General features: G+C 39.0%; 1 protein-coding gene across 1 annotated transcript in view; it reads right to left on the bottom strand.

Annotated features, from left to right (window-relative positions):
• Window positions 1–11,499: 11,499 nt before the first annotated feature.
• lingo2 (leucine rich repeat and Ig domain containing 2) overlaps window positions 11,500–22,476 on the bottom strand; it is a 248,052-nt gene continuing 237,075 nt past the window's right edge. The window contains exon 5 of the mRNA XM_031303352.2: window positions 11,500–13,683. Within this exon, the coding sequence (XP_031159212.1) occupies window positions 11,830–13,671 (1,842 nt within the window). The 5' untranslated portion in view covers window positions 13,672–13,683 and the 3' untranslated portion in view covers window positions 11,500–11,829. The remainder of the gene's footprint in view (window positions 13,684–22,476) is intronic.

Genomic DNA, 22,476 nt, shown 5'->3' with positions numbered 1-22,476 from the left:
GGGGATGGAGTGCAAAGAGAAGCTGTTGATGACTTATGTGTTAATTTAAGGTTGTGATGTCTTGGAGATCTCTGTTTGGTTTAACTGTGTGCTGTGTTGCTAATGATCAATACCTGATAAGGGAGCACAGTAGGGAGTGGGAACATGAATGGACAGACTATGTGACAGAGAGCGAGCAAAAGGGTTTAGGAAGGGGAATACATGTAATGCAGAGGACAAAATTGCCAAGATATGGAGGAGGAGGATATAGCATGTGTTCATGCTAAGATTGTGTTGCCAACGTCTCCATCTGCTGATACTTGGACATATAGAAAGTGGCTTAGACTGAGGTGTGTTCAAACTGAATGCAAAGTGCCTTGTGTTATTACAGTATGGCTTTGTTTATTTTCTCCAAAACCTAATGGTACTGCACGTGTAGATGTTAGCTGTAGCTAGCTAGCTACCTGTGCAGAGTATCATTCATAAATTGGCCTCATAAGGTGTCGGTATAACCAAAAACGTTTTGCCAAAGTTACAGCATTTGAAACTCACACGGATGTGTCTTTGCCTTAATTTGTGCCACCCAGATCAAATACATGCATATAACTATTATATTTTATAATCTAAACTTTTCTTATTATTTTCTTCATGAGTTTTGCTCAAACAAATGTTCCAAATTGATTGCACACACCCTCTTAATTGGACAAATTTGTCGTAAATTGCTCGTTGGAATGTATGCCACTTGTTATTACCGCCTAGATTATTACTATAAATTACGCTCCAAACATTTCCGTCACAAAAGTTTCACACAAGAGTAAGAAAAGAAGAACTTTACACCGTGAATCTTGAAGTCCTGCAGACAATACTTGTCATAACTAAAGTCATAATTGTACATTTACCAACAATGTGTCATTAGACCTGTGCCAATATGACGTTAAATGCTAAAAAAACGTGTCCTACATGTGAAGTTGATGATTCATTTTAGATTAATTAACATTACCAAGAGCTAGTTTGTGGCCTCTAAATTGATATGCCACCTTTTGTGGGTCACAACAAACTTCCTTGGTTTTCTTTTCTTGTCTACCTCCCCTCCCCCCCCCCCCTACACCCACACCCACACACACACACACACACACACACACACACACACACACTAATTTCAATTTACTCGGCCCTCCGGTCTGGTGTTCCTGAGAATACAAAATATCAGCTTATGCAATATCATGAAACATTAAACATGGGCTTTTTAAGGCCACTTTTAAATTACCTTGATTCCACAGAGAGTGTCTGTCTGACACAATGTTCTAATTAAATCACTGTGCAGGTATTCAGTGCATGATATGCCTCTCAGCTGGAGCAAATGCACCATAAGAACTAAAGCAAGACCAATTATTTATACTGTACCTTCTGTGGAAAACCTCAGTAGAAAAAATGCTTATGTGACATTTAAGTATTATGAGGATGAATGTGAGGGATTGTTTCTGGAGGGCTGAACCTCGATAGACGCACTTCAGCATGCCTGCCCACACCTCTAAATATGATCTCAGCTGCTCTGCTTCAGCCGTGACTTTTTATTCACATCAAAATATACTGCTGGTGACAAAATGCTTAATATAAAATTCATACTTGGGGATGATGGTGCCACTTCAACAGAATAAGCAGAATAAATAATTATTTTATTTCACCTAGAGGAAATATTGCTTCCACTTCTGGAGGGGAGGAATGTAAAACTTTCTGTCTCTTTGCTCCAATTTATGGGTCCATTCATCATTAAACAATTACATAGACAAAGAATTCAATTTCCCTCCTCTCATTTCTTCTTTCATGACCGTGTTTCCCAGAAAGGGCAAAAACATAATTACAGAATGCAGCAACATGCTAACAAAGAAATATTGACTGTTGGCTCACAGGAGAACAGTGAAGGGCTTTTTGTTGCTAATGATGTTTTCTCCTCCATTATCCTGGAGATATTTTCACTGCTGCCTTGCAGTGTGAGAGAGGTTTTTATTTAAAAAGAAGGTAACACCTTTTTTTTTCCAATCCCATAAATCTATCTTTGTTTTGTGAACAAAGACAAAAGAAGCTGTCTTAACTTGCAGATCAACAAAGATGTGATGTGCAAGAGGCACAAAGCGTGTGTGGATGCCTTTTAACATGTACAACAAATTTAAGAATCAGAGCATTGTGTTGCTATCTTTCACCAGAAGCCTTTTTTCATTTTATGTTAATGAATGTTTGAATGTGTGTAGACGATGCATAGCAAGTTACTTTTAAAAAGTAATTAGTTACAGTTACTAGTTACTTCTTCCAAAAAGTAACTAAATTAGTTACTCAGTTAAAATTATAAAACTTCAGAAAGTAACTATTGCATTACTTTCAAGTAAATTTTTAAATGCTCAAATGTGACCCCACCTCCACCCCTCTTTAACGGAACTTAAAAAACATGTGCATGTTCATTATTATTAACAGAAACAATTTACACAAATCTAAACTATTTTAATGTTGCTGTGGGACAGAGTGAGACTAGCCTCCAATCAAATGCCATGTATGTAGATATTATGTTTATATAGTGGATCGATACAAATAACACAATAGATGTTTTGGAAATTTTTATTTCATTTTCATCATCATTAATTTATTGCCCCTCAACCAGCCACAACTGGGCAAAATTAAATTTAAATTTAAATTAAATTATGCTTGTTAAACACTATACCAAAAATAAATTACAAATATATACACTCTTTGTAGTGCAAACGGATCGGTTCTTTATGGAGGCATTTTGCTAGTTCATTACAAAATAGTAGTTCATTGTGGGCCTGCAGCCAGTGGGACATACTGTATGAGAACATTTGCACACATTTGAGAAAACACATGTTACAGATAGTTATTTAATAAAGTTTGAGTAAGTTTGAATTACTTGACACTGACGTGGATAGGCCCTTTTGCCCAGGGCATAATGTGCATTTCGCAATTAATGTGCAATCCTTTAATTTCTTGGAGGGAAAAGTAGTGGCTATACTTCCATTTAGAGAAGGCTACTTTTGGATTATTTGGGCTCGCCATACCTGTCTCTCGTTGACTGACTCGCTTGTGTTCGTTGTGTGTCCGACTATGCGTTATTTTGAACACCCGCCCAACACTACCTCTGATTGGCTTACCATGAAATTTTACTCAACCTCAGCCAATCGTCAGCATTTATGCGCTTGTCTCATGCACTGCCCACTAACCAAGGAAGAACAGTAAAAAAAGAGATATAGTTGGTCTGATGAAAAAAACAGCTTCAATTATAGTAACACGCCGCATTTTTTGGCAGTACGTTAACGTTATTAAGATGAGAAGAGTAATCAATTAGATTACTCGTTACTGAAAAAAGTAACGCCGTTAGTAACGCCGTATTTTATAACGTCGTTATTCCCATCACTGATAGCAGCACATGCATGTCTTCCAGTTTTGCAGCCAGCCACAATTTTTGGACGTCGGGTTGGAACTGAAGCCGACTCACATGGGAGCTCATTTAGCAGACCAGCCTGTCACCGGGGAGCGTATGAAAGCTAAACCTAATGAAAGCACACACAGCCAAAACCTGCCGGCTAACATCTGCCCCAGTCTTTTAGCTCAAACCGGCTCCACTCTCTCATCAAAGCAAAACCACACAGCTCCCATTTTTCTCACTTGAGTCGCAGGTCTACATGATCTTTTATGTGCTGCATGGGCTCAGTGGCCCGTAGGGCTTGGGAATCTATCAAAATTGTGGTGTGTAATTCAAAACTAAAGGGATCTCAATGTGGGTTTTTATTTTACATTCCTGGGAGTTGTTGCAGACATTACACAGACTACAGAGATAGACATAAGCCATCCTCATCTAAAGCTTTTATATGAGCTTATTCATTGATTCACAGCCATCTACCATGTTCATGTGATTTTGTGTGTATGTTTGTGTGTGTGTGTGTGTGTGTGTGTGTGTGTGTGTGTGTGTGTGTGGGTGGGGGGGGGGGGGGTTGCACTTTGTTTGTTTTGTATCCTTACAGCATCTTAAAATATTTATTTAGAGGTACTGAAGAAAGCTTCTCTATTCACAAGACTACTACTACTACTACTACTGCTACTACTGCTGCTTTAAGTCTATGTTTCACTCAATCCATTTACCACATTAGTTCAGAGTCAAATATCTAAAAACTGATTGGATGTACTGCGATGACATTTTTAGGTCGGACTGGCACAATATTTGGTACAGACATTTATCAAGTCCCACCAGCAGTTTTACATTGTTGTTACCTCATAAAACTCCCCAACAACTGGATGGATTGGCATAACATTTTGGACAGACATTTATGTTTACCTCAGGATGAACTATAAACTCATCAGGTCAATATTTTAATTTGTTCTATAGTTTGTTTTATCCCCAAATACCTGCAAAACTAGTAGCATTCTCATCAACCTCAGCTATGCTTGTCTTGTCTGCAGACACTGAACCCCAAATTGCTCCCCGGACGCTGTATGTGGCTGTCCACTGCTCCTAATGCTTAGGATGGGTTAATTGCAGGGATAGAATTACACTACATCGTACTGTACAATTGTATGTGATGAATAATAAAGTTTCTTCTTCTGTAACTTAGTGATTTAGCAAATGTTAGCATGTTAACACTCTGAACTAAGATAGTAAGCATAGTTTGATCAACATAGTAAAACATCAAAGTTGGCATGTTGGCGCTGTCATTGTAAGAACTAGTGCAGTGCCCGTTGAAAATGTGCCTGTTTGGAACGGACCGATTGCTTGGCCTGTGGTATTGCTGCTTGTAGAATTCATCAAAACCAAATTGTACCCAAAAATTACTTACAGAAGGACCCACAACCACTTCATATGCAACTCCCCTATATACCCTACTACTAATTTACTGATTTACCTGACAGAAATATTGCTGATTCAGAATGTAATCACAAAATATCACAATGAAAATGTGGAGTAATGTGGTCGGGTTGGCTCAGTGGGTAGAGCAGGCGCACATATAATTAGAGGTTTATGCCTCGACGCAGTGGTCCAGGGTTCGAATCTGGCCTGTGACGATTTCCTGCATCTTCCTCCTCTTTCTCACCTAGCTGTCCTGTTGAATAAAGGCGGAAAAGCCCAAAAAATAATCTTTAAAAAAAGAAAATATGGAGTAATCAGACATTAGCCTCATGGACTCATGGCAGTGCGCTACCCACTCGACCCGTTATGAGAGCTAAATGGCACATACTGTATCTGCGTTAATCAACCACCAGAACCAGACTGTGTGTGTGTGTGTGTGTGTGTGTGTGTGTGTGTGCGCGCAGAGAGAGAGAGAGAGAGAGAGAGAGAGACGGTGTTGTCTTGTGTCGTATCATCGTTAACGAATTTAACATTTCAGCAGGTGTTAATTTCCATACAGGTTTAGTGGCTTGACAGTTAACAGTGAAGTAGGGGATTTGATTTGCGGGGGTATTTTGGCGACGGTAATGTTATTAGTTAGCAGTAGACTTAATTAACCCAGGTTAAGTCTGATGAAAAGTGCCGTGTCTGCCCGGTTCAGCTCTGAGATTTTCTCGCTTTGCACAGCGCTGTGAAGGAATAATCTGAAGCACCTTTTTTTCGCCACCCTTATTCCACACAACATTCGCGATAAGGTGTATTTCACATTTTAGCTGCCAAAGCTCCGCTGCTTTCTTCAACCCTCTCTGTCTCTGGTCCTGCGCTCTGCTCAGTCAGTGTGCAGTGCGAGAGGGGGAGTGGCCAGCAGCTAGGGCAAAAGCCAATGTGTGCTTCTTTTACCAATATATATTCAACAATATCTTTTGCATTTCTAATCTCAACAATGTCAAACCTGGCACTGCACTTACTCGTGCCCGTAGCAAGACACCTGTCAAGTTTGAAATCCATCGGACTAACGGGTCGAGAGATATGCGCATAACACACAGACAGACAGACGTTCCTGCAATTTATAGATAGATGTTAGCATGCTGACGTTAGCAATTACCTCAAAGCCCTGCAGACTCAAATTACAGCCTCACAGTGGCTACAGTATCTTAGTTCTCTTCATCTTAGTTGAATTTCATACTTACAGTATATTGTCATGTATGATTTTTGTGGCATTTAGTTTAAAAACAAAAACACAACATACTATACTAGTGGTTCCCAAACTGAGGGGCTTTGCCCCTACTGTTCAGAAAGTGTAGAAACATTGTAACTTTGATGACTTACCACAACGCTAGTCTCGCATTTGTCAAGGCACAATCCATATTGGTTTGCCAGGCTGAGGTGGGTGTGGCTTGCCTGGGTCACAGCAGCTGTAGGAGTTTACAAAAGCGGAAGTTAAAGAACAGACCTTTTTCCCCATCAAGTTGTGTTAATGTTATTTGTCCACATCTTAACTGTCTACAAATGAACTGTCACGGGAGCATTGAGGTTGATCAGCGCTGGACTAAGGGCTGAGCTGGTCGAAAGACGGAGCGAAGCGGCAGCGGAGCCAAGGGACAGGTAGGCATTTTGGTTTTACATCTGCAAATTTGACATTTTTTATGAAAAACGAGGAGGGAGCGAGTCTGCCAGAGTTGGCCAATGTGTGTGAGAGGGGGAGGGTCTGTGAGTGATTAGTAAACTGCATGGGTAACGTCATCGACACTCGTGTGTCACGCTTTCGTGGAGTCACACTTATCGTCCGTAAAAATCAAACATGGCGGAGCAAACTATTGACGCATTTTTCCATCTACGGCTTCTCCTGTACCCGAACCACGCCCTTCACAGCAGCAAATTGCAGAGGTTGACAAGTTAGAGTCAGAAGAGGCCGTGGCGAAAAAAGGCAAGAACACACTGTTTCTGAGAGGAATGTCTGAGAGAGTTAACATGGCTTAGATTTAGCAAAAACATCTACTGCACTAGGTGTGGTCCACAACATACAGGGAAAACCAAGTTTGCCGAGGCAACTGGCACCACACAGTTTAACTAACTACAAGGGTTGGCCGTCAGAGCCTTCCAGTGTCCCACAGGGGGGATGTGCTCTACGGGCCGCCTGCACGTGATGTAAAACCGCAAGGCAGGGCACAGAGCACAGAGGCAAAGTGCAGCAGAGGTATACGTCATCACTATTTCTTGCTTTGGTGGCGCCTTGAAAGGTCAACGGCAACGAGTCTTTAGCTCTGTAGATTCAAATGCACGGCAGCCAAACTTTGGAAGACCCTAGACAGGTAACGATAATATCAAGTATTCCCAGAGTTGTGGTTATGCCTGCGGTGACACATTGCCAGACCTATTTCCACAGTGTGTCAGCTCTGGAGTAAGGTCTTGCTACACCACACATACATTCTGGGAAAGAAAAAAAAACACTCTGGGTTGTTTGCATTTCTTTTAACCAATCACAATAGTATTGGGCGGTGCTAAGCTCTGGACGCAGCAATGGTGCCTCTGCAAAGTAGTCTCGGGAAGGAACTTGTTTTGGTGGAACATTTGCACAAAGAGCAGTGAGCTCTGGAATGGCTAATTCCCGCACTAGAAAATGCCACATAAAATATAATTTTTTTTGTTTACATCATACAGTAATTTTAGCTATTTAAATAAGCTGGATACATGGTTAAATGTAATTTGCTCTTACCAGTGTATCGCAGTATGTACTTCGTCCACAGCAATTCCCACCAATCAGTCACCGTTGGCATTTGCAGCGTGGCTCTCCATCTATCGTTGCCGACGAACATTTCTTGTGATCTGTATATAATGGAGAACTGGCCAGCAGCATTTATTTCTTTCGTGTCTTTATCTTGCCCTGTGTAATAAGCTTTTTCTATAACTGGTGCGCAAACATGCTAGGACGTCCCTGTTAGATAGTAAATGCCATAAACATATTCTTTGTGACTCTTTACAACCATTCGCCAAAAGAACCAAGCAGACCTGCATTATTGCACAATTCATATTTTCGTCAAAACTTGCCATTCCCAGCACAGAAGAAAAGGAAAGAAAAGTAGCTATTAGTGGTTATTAAAGGAATTTACAAAAACTTTGAAGTGGGACCTGTCAGAAACTGTATGTAATTACTGAGGTTTAAATTATGTATTCCATTGATTGATGGTGATATGTCTTTTTCTGTGCAGCTTGAGCCCATAATTGTTCTATTTCAGTGAATACTGCATTAGTCATTTTAGGCTGGAGACTCTCATCTGTTTTGCAAAATTATCCTCACTAATTAGTCTGAAAATAAAGAGTGGACAGATCAGTCAATAACTGATAAGAGGGGGACAAACAGCCACACAGTGCTAACAGCTTTAAACATGCAATCCAAAAGCACCAGTCAAAATGCAGTCATTTAGTATAAAGAGGTCTGCATAACAAAATGATTATTCTGAATAGCACCATGGAAACGAAAGTCACACAAACTAAAAAAATCCAACACCTTTTGTACACACTTGGTACCCAGAATAATATCGGTCTATTCCAGCTGTCAGATTTCTTTTGAAACATAACTAGGATACTATAAAAATGTGTTGGTGTTGGTGATGTAAAATGTTACTGCAAATGATTGTCTTGTTGTTGATCTTTGGTAAGTGTGCATGTAAACACAATCAGTTTGTTTTCCTATAAAGATGGATGAAAATTTCAAAGTTTTTCATATCATTTAAGATGAAAGGCTGCAATTTAAACAGAATCTATACAGTGCAGAATATTTCTTTTAGTGCTATTTGGGAAATATAATGTACCCTTTTTATATGAGTGCAAGCAAAGACCTCATTAGACAAGAATACAGAAATGAGTTACTTTTTAGGGGCCTCATTTGTAGGAGAAATGTCCAGTCTTTCTCACAACACATTTTTCATGTAATTTGACGAAATGAGCGCTCTGGACGTGGACAGTGCTGACCTACAAAGTTAACCTTGTTTCTTTTGTATTTTTGGAGGAGATGTAACATTTGGTGCTCTGAGTCTCTGAAGCAGCCCAGGGGACTGCAGGTTCAGAAACCAAATATACTCTGTGGCTCTTAATGAGACTGCACAAATGAGGGACAGCACAAGAGATGCATGCTTTGGAAAGAAAATGTGAAAAAGAAGCTAATAATTTCTGATGTATCATACAATTAGATTCAGTTGTTAACAAAAAGCAATTACTGTGTATTATCACTACAGTCATTTAGCAAGTATTTCTTAATGTATGTATAACACCATATCTTTGGACATAATTCGTTAATCAGCAGTTGATGCAGAGAAGTTTATAATACACTTTAAAATACATTTCAACTTAGTGGGTGCACAATTCCCCCTGCATCCCTGTTTCAATACAAGAAACAGGGATGCAGGTAATGAAGGTGTGTATCAGCAGGAGGCCAAGATTATGCATATTTAAAAAAATATTCTTACGTGGTAATTGCTCAGATAAAATCTCCATAAACCTGAGAGAATTATGCTTTATCCTTATTTCTGTAAAAGAACAAGAAAACCGCAGAAGAAGTGCTTCTTCCCACTGTATCATCAGGATTTTAGCAAAGGTTAAATAATCAAAAGCTAAATATTGTTTAATTTTGGGGTCCAGTTTCTAAAAATATGTATCTCTTCTGTACATGAGTTGCAAGAAATACAATGCCAATTTATTACAAAATTCCACTGTTGAAGCATGTGGTCAGAACCTGATAAATTTTAAAGAGAATGAATATACACTAAGCTCCAGTGATTGTATTCTATCACCTCATTTTGTACCTTATTTGGTCCTTTTCAAAGCAAGTTTAAAACAAATGTCAACAGCCTTATGCATACCTGTTCGGAATCTTCAATCAGTGACAACATCATCAACAAGTCACTGTGCAGCCATCTTCCTTTTAAAATGCAAAATTGCCATGACCAGCACTTAGTATTGGTGTGCATTCACCAGACAACTCATGCTGTTTCGGAAACTGGTCAAGTTTTCTTGATTTTTTCACACACTACTTTAAAAAGCACAAGGTTTTGTATAAATACCTGAATTAGAAAAATTCTAAATGACATGTAAACACCATTTTTATGTACAGTCAATTTATAATGTATTATTTTTTAGAGAAAACTGTAATGTAATTATGAGTAATACACTGAACATGATGGCACAAATTCAACAATAGCATAAAAAATATTCTGACTTGTACTGATGTGTGCACTATAGTCAGAACACCTCAGTGGGTGGTTCACCAAAGTTTGTGTGAGGTCATAACTGATTAAAGCATACATCAAAACAATTTCTTGGTTCTTGGGTAAAATTTTTTCTTTCAAGAAATTGTACAAAGCATAATATGAAGTTTAACTGGAACTTATGTATGACAACTAGGCTCAGTACATTTATGGTAACTGAAGTGAAATGCAATGGAAGATATATTTGTAATTTAGCTGTGATTTCAATATATTTATACAGTACAACAGTAAATGTTTGATAATTTATTTTTTTTAACAAATTACTGTTATCAAAGTAATTAAAACAAGTATTACAGCTGTGTATCACTAGACCATGTTAGCATCCTTTGAGATATTGGTATTTGTAAGTATGGTATATGAATGTAACAAAATAGCTAGTATTTTTAAATAAACTTTCATGTTTTACCAAATGGTGGACATGTCACTTTTGATGTGAGTGTTTTTGTAACCCTAAAGATTAAGTTTCATGAATAAAGTGCAAATTCTTTATGTCATTGTTGCAATGTTACTAGCATAAATTTGTTTACGCAATACTTAAAAGAAGACTGTGATGTCTATCAGTAAGGCTGAAGAGAACATTATTTCATTGTGTATTAGCCATTTAGTCAGACTCATTGGTACAAATACATCTTCATTTATTTCACATACATTTTTTTTTAAAACTTTTACTTTGAAGTGTTCACAATCTAAATGATTCAACAACAAAATGAGGAACTACCACAACAAAGTCCAAATTTTCTACTGGGGAAAATTATGCAAATGTCACTTTAGTAAAATTGACACATGTATTTTGCCAACCAGCAAAGGTACAGTTAAAGTAATAAAAAAAGACAAAAATAGGACAAAAAGGTGGTTCATGTAGGTACTTTGACCAACACTGGGTCATCGATATGATGAGCCAAGTGTTTGGTTAGATCCTGAACAGTGTTTGAGAACTGATTTTGCAAAATGCTCAACCTTTTTTATAAATAGTCTTTTTTCTTCTTTTTTTCATTGATAAATAATATATATATTTTTAATATCTAGGAGTCAATTGGGGGAGCAGGGACAGATAATCACCCATAGAAGCCCTTCCTGAATCCATGGGAACTTCAAAAGTCTGAAGAATGTTCTTGCTCAACATATGTGGTATATCAATTTTGGCTAATGCATCCCATGAATATTGCTATGAATACATAATTTAGCATTAGGTACACATATGCAAAGTATTGAACATAGGAAATGATGGTCTGTTTCATTGATTTGTTCAGTGAATAAGCATGGCGCAAGACTAAACAAAGTAGGTTAATAGCTTAGATACAAATTTGTAATGTACATGGTTCAGCCAAGTCCGTAGATCCAACCCAAAACTGAAGCGTTCTTTTTTTTGGGCATATAAATTTCAAAAAGCTGATAAATGACACCTATTTCCTTCAGATCCCCATAGCGGCAACAGTTTTCACTCCTCATCCATGTTGAAGAAATTGCCCGCTGGCAATCATATAAGAGGATGTCCTACTATGCCTTTCAGTATTTGAAACAGTATCCAAGCATTATGTCAAGATCCACAATTTCAGGTACTTCTCATCTTGTTATGACGCCCCAAACGGATTCACTACCACTCTTCCGGCAGCAGTGGGAAGTTTAAGTTAATTTTCAAAAAAATACACTGTACTTTAGGCATTTCCACAATCCAGAATATTTAATCTATAAAAGAAGTCACATCATTTTCATGTTAAAACGACGAGGGCCAGCTTGTCCCTCTGCCGAGTCAACGTTAGTGCCGTTAGACTTTGACCGAGGCACATATTCAACATCTATGTTGTTTTTATGTTTTCCTTTACCTCTGCTCCAAACGAAAAGGAGCAGGAAACAAAACAAGACCACTCCCAGGAATGTGAAACAACCCATAGCAGTTGACACTAAAATAGTCTTTAGGTCTAAACCGAGGGTCACACCGGCCGTCCCGTTGGCAGTGGTATTGCTGGGATCTGTGTAGTACTGGGTCCGGTTAGCGTACAGCGATCCCAGACTTTTAACCGCCAATGAAGTCATCAGGGTGTCATTCCCAGCACTGTTTGAGGCAAGGCAAAGGTACACTCCGCTGTCTTGCACCTCTGCTGACTTGATCTCAAGTGTGCCATTGTTGTGGAGGGTAACTCTACCATGGCTCCTACTTGTCAGAACTCGTCGACGTGGGGACAACCAGGACACAATGGGCCTTGGTGTCCCCTCAGCACTGCAGCGCAACATCGCCTGCTGGCCCTCATCCACAGTGATCGTTTGGGTTTTATTCTCACGGATTTTTGGCTTGGTACATGTCACGTAATAAGACAGGAGAGTCTCCTTAAACTCCTTAAAAGGCCTGCCACGAATACCTTCAGGTGTGCTGCACTCCGGCTGTGAATCTCCAAAGAAGATGGAGTGCCTTTTCTGTAGGATCCACATGAGACGACAGTCGCACACCAAGGGGTTGTTGTCAATCAGAAGAACCTCTAGAGCCTCGGGAGACTGAAAAACACCCTTCTCCAGTGTATCCAGTCGGTTATGAGAGACATTGAGGACTTTGAGCCCCCGCAGGCCCTGAAAGGCATATGGTTCAATGGTGGTGAGTTGAGCTCCAACCAGATGGAGCTCTTGAAGCCGAACCAGTTCCATCAGCATCCCCCCTTCAATGTGCCTAATGCGGTTGAAAGACAGGTTCAGGTGTGTCAGGTAGGGCAGATGCTTCAGGGCTTGGTAAGGGAAGGAGGACAAGTTGGTGTTGGTTATGAATAAAGCGGTCAGGTTGAGGCCATGCAGGGTATTGGCTGGCACATGGTCTAGTGAAGGCCAAAAATCAATTTCTAAAAGCCGCAGCCGGAACAGCTTTTTGAATGAGTAAGAATGCAAAGTGCTGATGCTGAGGTATCTTAGATGGAGGCTGACCAGGTTATGCAGGTGGGAAAGGGCCTCAGTGGGTACAACTGTAAGGTTGCACCTTTCTAAGGTTAGCATCTCCAGGCTTAAAAGTCCACTGAATGCACGGTGAGAAATGTAAACCAGATCATTGTCACCCACTTCCAAAAACTTTAGATTGTGCAAGTCCTGGAACATGTAATCCAGTAGGATGACGATTTTGTTGTCACTTATATCCAGTCGGGTAAGATTTGTTAAGCCTGTGAAGACACCCAGAGGAATGAGCTTGATACGATTGCTCTTGAGACTAAGTGAGTGCATGGTAAAAAGGGCGTTAAAAGCTCCAGGCTCAACATAACTAATAATATTTCCACTTAGGTCAAGTTCCTCAAGCCCAGGAAAGGCAAAAAAGTCATCAGGGTTGATCATTGTCAGCTTGTTCTTACTCAGATCCAGGATCCTTGTCTCGGTCGGGATGCCATCCGGGATGCTGGGCATGCGCTTGCGGTGACAGACAACCGCCTTGGTCTGCGCTGAACACTCGCAGCGTGAGGGACATCCCAGGGTGGAACCCACAAAGACAGCCACGAGGGCCAGTCCCAGGAATGGTGGCCAACATGAGATGACCGTGTGCAGCATGACTTTGCTCATACAGTCGACCATTCTGTCACGGTTCTGCAAGAAAAGAGGTAGAGAACAAAGAGAGAGAGAAATACGTTAGTCACTCAAGATGGACCTTGTCGTGGCTGTGAATTAATTAATATTATAAATAATATGGCAGAACAGGTTTAGAGAAAAATAGCCTCAGGTGCCTTTACTAGTATTGTATAGAATGACAACAGATTTGATGGACCTCGCCGCACACAAATGTCACATTGCTACAATCCTCTTCCCATCTAGTTTCTTATTCAAATACAGGTAAGTTGAAGTCTAAATTTTGGTTGGGGATCTCTTAGGGTTTTAATAAAGAACTTCCTTCTCTCGCTTTTTCCACCATCAGTTGAATCTGTCAGCTGTCTCTGTTTTCCTCTTACTAATGTGATACTGATCAATGCACAACAGTGCTGGTTAAAATGCTTCCCTGGTGAGCATAGGTACTTATTTTGATTTACCACAAAATCAAATTAACTGTTAAAGAAATAAAAAGTGCAGCTTCAGTGTCACTTCAGATAGTGTTTCTCTAAATCTAAGCCAGAAAAACGTATAAGGGTATCTCTTATCAAACATGTTGCATCTCTACTAGACATGGTTTGTTTTTCACACATATTCTCCATCTCTGTTTGATAATGTTAAAAAATGTACTGTACCCTATCTCCAAGAAACAATTCCAAACATACTAAAGTGGCAAAATAAAAGAAATCAATTATGAAAAAAATGCTTGCCAGTTTATACTGTTCATGGAGAAGCGTGATCAAACTCAATCAACAAGTACACAAAAGCTACATAAGTTGGAGGGCATCATTCAATGTTAGAATATTATGATTATTATAATATTATGATTTTGATTATAAGCATTAACACAAAGGTCGCAAAAGCTATTAAACAGAGGTCTCGAATCTAAATATTTTTAAATCCAATTTAGAAACGGATTCAAACAATGTGCAAGCAAATGGTATGGTATAATGGTAATAAATCAATTATTCTGGGAATTGTACCATTCAAATATTCAAATAAATTCAAATAAATCTAAGAAAGAGTCAGTCTGATAGATATTCCAACTCATAAGTTATTTAAAAATGAGAAAAAAGCTATTATTTTAGTCCATTGTCATGCCAATGTTTTACTCTTGATCCATTTCAATATGCATGCCATAAAAAAAAAAACATTTTTGTGTTTGTGCAGGGCTGCTACAGTACAAGCTCAAGCACGATTACACAGCAAAAAATAATAAAAATGGAATTCTTTCCCTTTTCCACTTTCCGTACTTTTGTGGTAAAAAAGATTGTGATTGACCCACCACATTTTAAGTGATCTTGTTAAAATTAGATGAGACATATCTAGCTTTTGTGTACATGTACCCATACCTGTACACATATCAAAAATGTACATTAACCCTATAACGCTAGCCTAGAAATCTAGACGCAACCTAGCGGCAGCAAATTTAATTTGCAGCCAGGGGGGTCTAGGCACTCTCCGTTGGCTTGCGAACTGGAAAAACCAAACTCTGATCAGGCCAATCACATCGTGTATAGAGTCGGTGGGCGGGCTTATGGCTGCTGCTGCTGGGAACAGCGGTCTTCTGGAAGACTTGGAGTTAAGCTTTTCTTTGAGAAAAGTACAAAGAACGGCACTGAAATCATTCTTAAAAAAGGAAGAAAAGTTTAATCCATCAATTAGCTTCGCTACCTTCTTCGTTGCTCTGCCTGGTTGTAGCGCTATCCTATTGCGTGCAGAGAAAATTTAAAAGACAACCGTTTATCCCACCCCTTGGATTGAGCCCCGTCAATGGTGAGTTCCCAGACGGTAGCTTGTCAGGCTACTATAACGCCATATTTGGGGCAAAATATAATTATTTCATCAATCATCAGGTTTTTAGGTTGCAAGGATTGCAAACCATCCCTGCCTCATTTGGTGTGTCATCGGTTGTGCTAAATTTAAACCATCTGAATTTCTCCCCAGGCTTAAACAGACTATGGAGCAAAGATAATATGATGGCATACCCATCTAAAGAGAAACATTACTGAATGTGAACCTAAGAAAATAATTAAAATGGCCAAAATGAGGACCAAAATGAAATACATAAGATTGAGTGCTTATTTGTCTGCACCAAGTGACACAAATCAAGTGCAACAAAAAAACAGACATATAATTGTTTTTACACAATTCCAATTCCAAATTCAAAACACTGTTTTTCTACCAAAATGAATCTCAACATTTATGTTCTACAGTATTTAGATGGGGATGCAAAGCTTTTCAGTATTAATGTGTGTCATTGGCCAAAGGCCTAAAATATTGATGTGTTTTCATGGCATCTGTGCATCAAGTGTTGGCAGTTGCTGATATTCATTGATTATTCCTTTTTTATGTACTTACTTTCCCTTTCCTCCAGTTTTCTACTGTAGGAAGCTTTATTGCTACTTAGTGGGCACCATATGGCTGGCTCTCCATTGCTGCTGACTTGTAAAACATTGCCAAATGTGCATTGGCCTGTTTAACTGTTAAACAGCTTTCTAATGCAGTTTATTGTTAATGCAAAGCTAAATTTTCACTCCCTGCTTTAAAAGCAGTACCTTTCAACAACTAAGAAAACACATCTGTTATTGCCATTTTTCATTTTGTGAACCAATATTGGAAAATGTGCTTTTTTATTTTTGTTGTCAAAGACTGTTGCATTAGGGCTAGGTCAATGTTTTTAAGGTCTGACCAAATTGTGTCTTTATACATGTATAGATAGATAGATGTACTCTATTCCACGCAGACACACACACACACACACACACACACACACCTCTGTACAGGATATTTCTTGTGTCCCCTCCAACGTAATAACCACCTTACACACAAAAAGACAGACAGACAGACAGACACACACACACACACACCTCTGTACAGGATATCTCTTGTGTCCCCTTACACACAGACAGACAGACAGACAGACAGACAGACACACACACCTCTGTACAGGATATTTCTTGTGTCCCCTCCAACGTAATAACCACCTTACATACAGACAGACAGACAGACAGACAGACACACACACACACACACACTGCAGCACCATGTGATTCAATGGTTTACTAAGAGGGTGTCTAATCAGTATAATGATTGGTGTCTTTGTAACAGTCTGTAATCTGAGTATAGTGAGCCTGTGATGTGACCCCCTCATCTGGGCACTGCTGAATGAGGGAACCATAATGCAAGTGCATCATCAGTAGCACTAGCTTAAGTGTCTCCTGTGCAGGAGCAAATGCTGTACATAATTAGGCAGCTGCCCTGGGCCAACTTCTGCAAATAAATCTCAACTATCTGTTCATGTGCGGTGGATTTATGTGTGTGCCTATGTACATCTCACTGCTGGGTACACTGCTTATTTTTCAATTTTCTTATAATATCCCTGATATTATAAGCTTGTGTCCTTCAAAAGGAAAGACAAAATACAGGATGGTACGTTTTGTAACCTACAGTATTCAATAGTTGTAGAAGAAAAAGAGAAGTTTCTATAACAGAAACACTTTTGATTTTGCCATGTTTTTTCGGCCTTGAAAGATAAATCCTTTTAGCAGTGTAGCTTGCATTTCTGTAAACATCTCTGATTAATATGGTTAACTGGCACAATGTAGACAATGTGACATCAAGGTTAAAGTAGTTAAAGTGGTTTCTGTGGTAGCAGAAAGAACATATTCTACTGCCTAAGACAACATTTTGTTCATTAATGTCCACCAATCAGATAGAAGAAGTCAAGACAACCAGTATCTCCAGAAAAAAGATCTCAGGAGACCATAATATATTGCAGCCAGAAAAAAAAAGAAAAATCTCTCAAACAAGTCAGTTAATAATAACATTACACAGTCATACGCAAGAGTTTCTGAACTTTGTCAGAAATAGCTCCTCGAATACAATGAATATCAAAATGTTGACCTTAGGGGTAAATTGTTCTTTAATTGTTTTTTATTATTTTCTCCAACATTTCCATTTTATCTCAATATTCTGGAAACTTCCAGTGACCAGTGAAATCCTAAAATGCATTGTGAGATAAGACTGCACAGTGAAGGTGTTTCTGTAATGTGGCCCCTGACCCACATTAGTGCAGGGTTGGATCCTGAGAGGGGGAGGATAACAGCTAATGGTGTCTGACTCAGCATAAATCAGTGAACAGCCATTTCGCAGGGGTGCTTAGGTCGCCTGCACAACGCCATCATCCCAATCATATGTACAGTACACAAGTGGCCCAATATGAATCTCAAACTTACCTAATACTCCAGACTATTAAATTAGGATTTGCTCCTCCACTATGGCAAAGATATGAAAACATATTTGTCTTAGCTCATTTTTAATACGCATACAGTTTTCTATTCCCATCACAAACTCATTTCCATATGAATCGCTGAAAGCATGCAGGGCTCTTCCATCCCATGATGCCGCTCTTTACTTTCTAACACAGCCCGAGGCTAACTAGTAAGAGGATGAGTAAGGATGACGTCTGTCTTTCGTGGCAAACCATTGCCCTGCATGCACTAGTTAGTCATGATTTCACTCACAAAAAATGCTTATATTACTTCATCTTGAGCCTCACTCCTATAAACTGTGTATTCCAAACTACGCTAATTGCAGGTATATTTTCTCCATCTTTTGTCAGAATAATGTAGCTTTGTGTAGCTCTGACCTCTGCACTCTTGACTTGGTGTCCAGGTGAGTGAGCGCTACAAGGGATTTATGAGACAGAAATCTAGAGGTGAAAGTGAAGTTATTGTATACAGGAGATTGCAATCGCTCCCCAGGCAGGCGACTGATATCTTCCCCGGGGAAGTCTCTGTATCTTTCTTTTTTGCACAACAGCACTATGACTTTTCATTTGCTCTGTGTCTATCTCCTCTAATTGATATGTACCATTTTGGGTCACACATTCCTTAGATCATCGTTATTAAAAAATGTGTTTTGCTTATTGTTACGTTACTTGGATGTTTGTGCTTCACTGTGCAGAATGACGATGTATGTGCAGTGTTAAGGGCAGAGTTTCCACATCGGAAAATATATTATTACACAAATTTGTTTAAAGGTGGGCATTTAGACAGAGTAGTATCAACAGTACGCGCAAGGTGGTGAGAATAGCATGTGATACACAAGTGAATGTGATATTTAAAGGTTAAGTCAGTAACATTTTCATTTAAAAAGGTGGTAAATTACTGTGGTTATGACAGTACAGTTAGGAAATCCAGTTAAGAAAACATTATAGTAAATACTACAGTTGTCACTTGTAAAGGTTCTTTAATGACGAAAACAAAAGTAATACGTGTTTAAGATCGATACTGTTATTTGAAAACACAAAAACAACACTAAAAAGTTATGACAATGCAGTCCACAAATAATGATCTTATGCTGAAAAGTCCTGCAATCATGAAACAGTATTCGGTAATTATTTCAAGAAAAGCCTGACATTTATTTATTCATTGATTGTCTTTTATGGGAAAAAATCAACAATAAAGAGCTCACGTTTGAGTTCACATCCTGCTGCATTTTTTTTGCTTTGCTACGTGTTTACTGTATACAAGCATTCATGAACACAGAATAACAGCAATGCAACTGAATATACAGCCGTGGTCCTAAGTGTACTTTTCCCTGTAAGCTCCACTGAGTTACAGTAGCCAGAAACATGGTCCTTTTAATTGGCGCTAATTGAATCAAGCAATCATGGGTCAGTTTGCTCATCAGTGTCTCTCCCCCTGCTGGGTGGAGTGGACACCCGCTATCCATGTTTGATTTCAAATTATTTACCAACTAATTAGCCCAACAGCTCCAATATGAAGTGAATATAATTCAGCAAAATAAAAAATGAAATCCCTCAATGGTACACCTCACTGTACAGGAAGTCGGCTTGGTAGACTGCAACGTGATCTTGGTAACGGAGGGTTTACTCTGACTTAATATAATCTGATGCACACATATTGAGCGTGTACTGTAACCACAGTTTACATGCATATTACTTGTTGGTACTCTAAGTAAAAATCATGTGTTTTAAATTTATTTGAATGCTGTAGGAGCATAAAACCTGTCAGTTCAAGTGAAAACGCGAAATTCAAAGTTGGCATTATACAGTTTTTCTGCACTGGCATTGACACTGTTGGTTACCGGTCAACTTTGTAACTACTACATTCTGTTTTCACTTAGTCTCTTAAGCCATAATCCTGACAAACTATTGGTTGTAAACATTTTGCTTTGGCTTTCATCTGAAGGGTAAGTTTGCACACCCTGAAAGCTCACAAGGCACTTCTTATTTTGCTGAAGTAGTTTGAGGATTTAGATAACAACTTGGCCTCTGTGCAATCAACCAATAAAAAGCCACTTGTGAAATTGGCCTGCCTCTATCTCTTCTGGAAAGGTTTTCAGACTGTGTTTGATGTGGCCCCCAGGCACTGATCATTGCACATAATGTGATTCCTCTTCACACAGAAAAGCCTCCCTGCGTTTAGGGTGGATGGTGGGAGACAGTTGCTTTTTTTACCAGGCAATTATCAACACCCCCTAAAAAGCATAATCAAAGCGTCAAATTTTGATATTTTGACTTGGAAGATGGCTCTGGAGGACGAGCCATTTCGAAAGGCAGGAAAAGGAGGAAAATAAACTCTTAGAGCTTGAGCAAAGCCGCAGAGGAACAGGGGCTGTGTGAGGAATAAAGCAATAATGAAAGCAACATTATGTGTAATCATGTAGGGAGAGAATGTGATACATAATGGGTGCAGCAGTTATACAGCAAGCTCTCTATACATTAGCATCTGACATGGCTGTCCTCCTGTCACTGGGTCCAACTAATTGTAATGTAATTGGTTGTAATAAGGAATGACTAAGAAAGGCAACTCTTTCAGAAAGTGCCAAAAAGGAAGGTTAATAAAAAACCTACATACACACAATATTCCTAAAATCCATTCAAGTCAGAGAAAAAAAAGATTTCATCACTTTGACATATGCACAGATAGAAGTGTAAACACTACACAGTATATAATCACTGTTTTTATTTAAGCTTTTGCGGTCAAGAGATGGTTAATTCTTGCTTTCTGAAAACAGCAGAGGACATGCAAAAGCAGTGTTTGATGTCTTAATTTCCCAGATAACTACAAAATAACAGTATATCCTCATAAGGGTCATTGTAAGGGAAAGTTATTAAATCATCATTTTATTTTAATGAGGCTTATATCTTATAATGACGCTACCCTGAAGGAAATATGTTATTAACTTGCAGGTTAGTTCACCGTCAGAGTGTGCAATTAACCCACCTTTTCTAAAGAGCATCGGCGAGTAATCAAATGGGATCATAATGAGAGGGAATAGAGTGCGATGCATTTGCCTTATCCATTATTTAAAGGATCTTTGTAAAGGGCAGCGAGGCTTTAAGGAGAGCCTGCCAAGATGCAAAATAACACTGTTGTTCTTGGATAAACCACTGTCAGTCTGACTTCTCATGCAACAGAATGCCTCATCAGGATGTGACCTGGATACAATTACACAACTCAGCCTCCATCAATTTTAGAGCAGTATATACTGTATACTTATAACAGTAGTAGCTGTAGAATAAAAAACACAAAAGAACAACAGCAGCACCCTTGGTGATTCTTCAAAAACACAGATGGCAGTGAAAAATCAAATTAGTAGTTGTACCGTTTTCATAAATTGCATCCAGTGTGGCACGCGCGCACACACACACACACACACACACACACACACACACACACACACACACACACACACACACACACACACACACACACACACACACACACACACACACACACACAGCAAAAGCAACATGATCATAGTCACATGATCAAGGGTTTTGGGACCTAGAGCCCTTAACAGTGAGGATCAACAGCCTTAGGGGCAATAATAGGCATGGCTTGCAGAGCGAAGTCAAGGCTCAATTAATCCGTGCTATTAGAGATAAACTTGGTAGATTGAGTCAGTTGCTCTTTTCTGTGTCTGATAACCTCTTGGTTTGGGAAAGAGTCAAAACAGGTGAATACAACAGTCAGATCTTGATTCATTCCACAAGAAAAGCGTCTGAAAGAAGAGAGTTAATCCTATGTTTAATAGCTATTAAAAACTCTGAAGACAAGAAGGAGCTTGTAAAAAAAGGTAACACAATTGGTAATTAAATGTATGAGGACAAAAACACAACAGTGACTATATGAGAGGACTTTATAAGGTCTGGGAAACAGAGTGTTGTCATTTAATTACATTTACAAAATGATGAAAAGTGAAAAAGAAAAAGATCAACCAATTTCTCAGTTCATTAGCGAACAATGTGTTACAGTACGTATTAAAAGTTTTATTTCAGTATATTTTTCTAAGTTAAAATGACACCCACTCTCCACTACTATTAGACTCAAACAATATAAACATTATATTGATACTGAGGTGATGTTACTGACTTACTACGGACAGACAATTCCCCACACTCATTAATCATGGCACTACCCAGCGGTATTCTTATAGTAGATGATGAAAACAGATCTTTTACCATCAGCACCCAGACCACCACTTAGACTGATAACATACATGCTATGTAACATATATTCTGTTACACACAAACACTAAATATAACATGTAGTTCAGTAGGCTACTCTATCTACAAAAATCAATAACTTCATCGGAAACCATAATTCCAGTCATTCCAGCATTATGCAGGAATTGATATGGATGAGTGCAAGTATATTATTGATTAGTTATAATGACAAATTAAGCTATAGGACAGCACTCCAATTTGATAGTTTATTGCCACACAACGGACATTTCAGCACACGCAGAGGAAGGTCGCTG

The sequence above is a fragment of the Sander lucioperca genome, chromosome 1 (genome assembly GCF_008315115.2).
Source record: "Sander lucioperca isolate FBNREF2018 chromosome 1, SLUC_FBN_1.2, whole genome shotgun sequence".
NCBI lineage: Eukaryota > Metazoa > Chordata > Actinopteri > Perciformes > Percidae > Sander > Sander lucioperca.
Note: the sequence above shows the minus strand (reverse complement) of the source record. Positions and strands in the feature narration are given on the sequence as shown.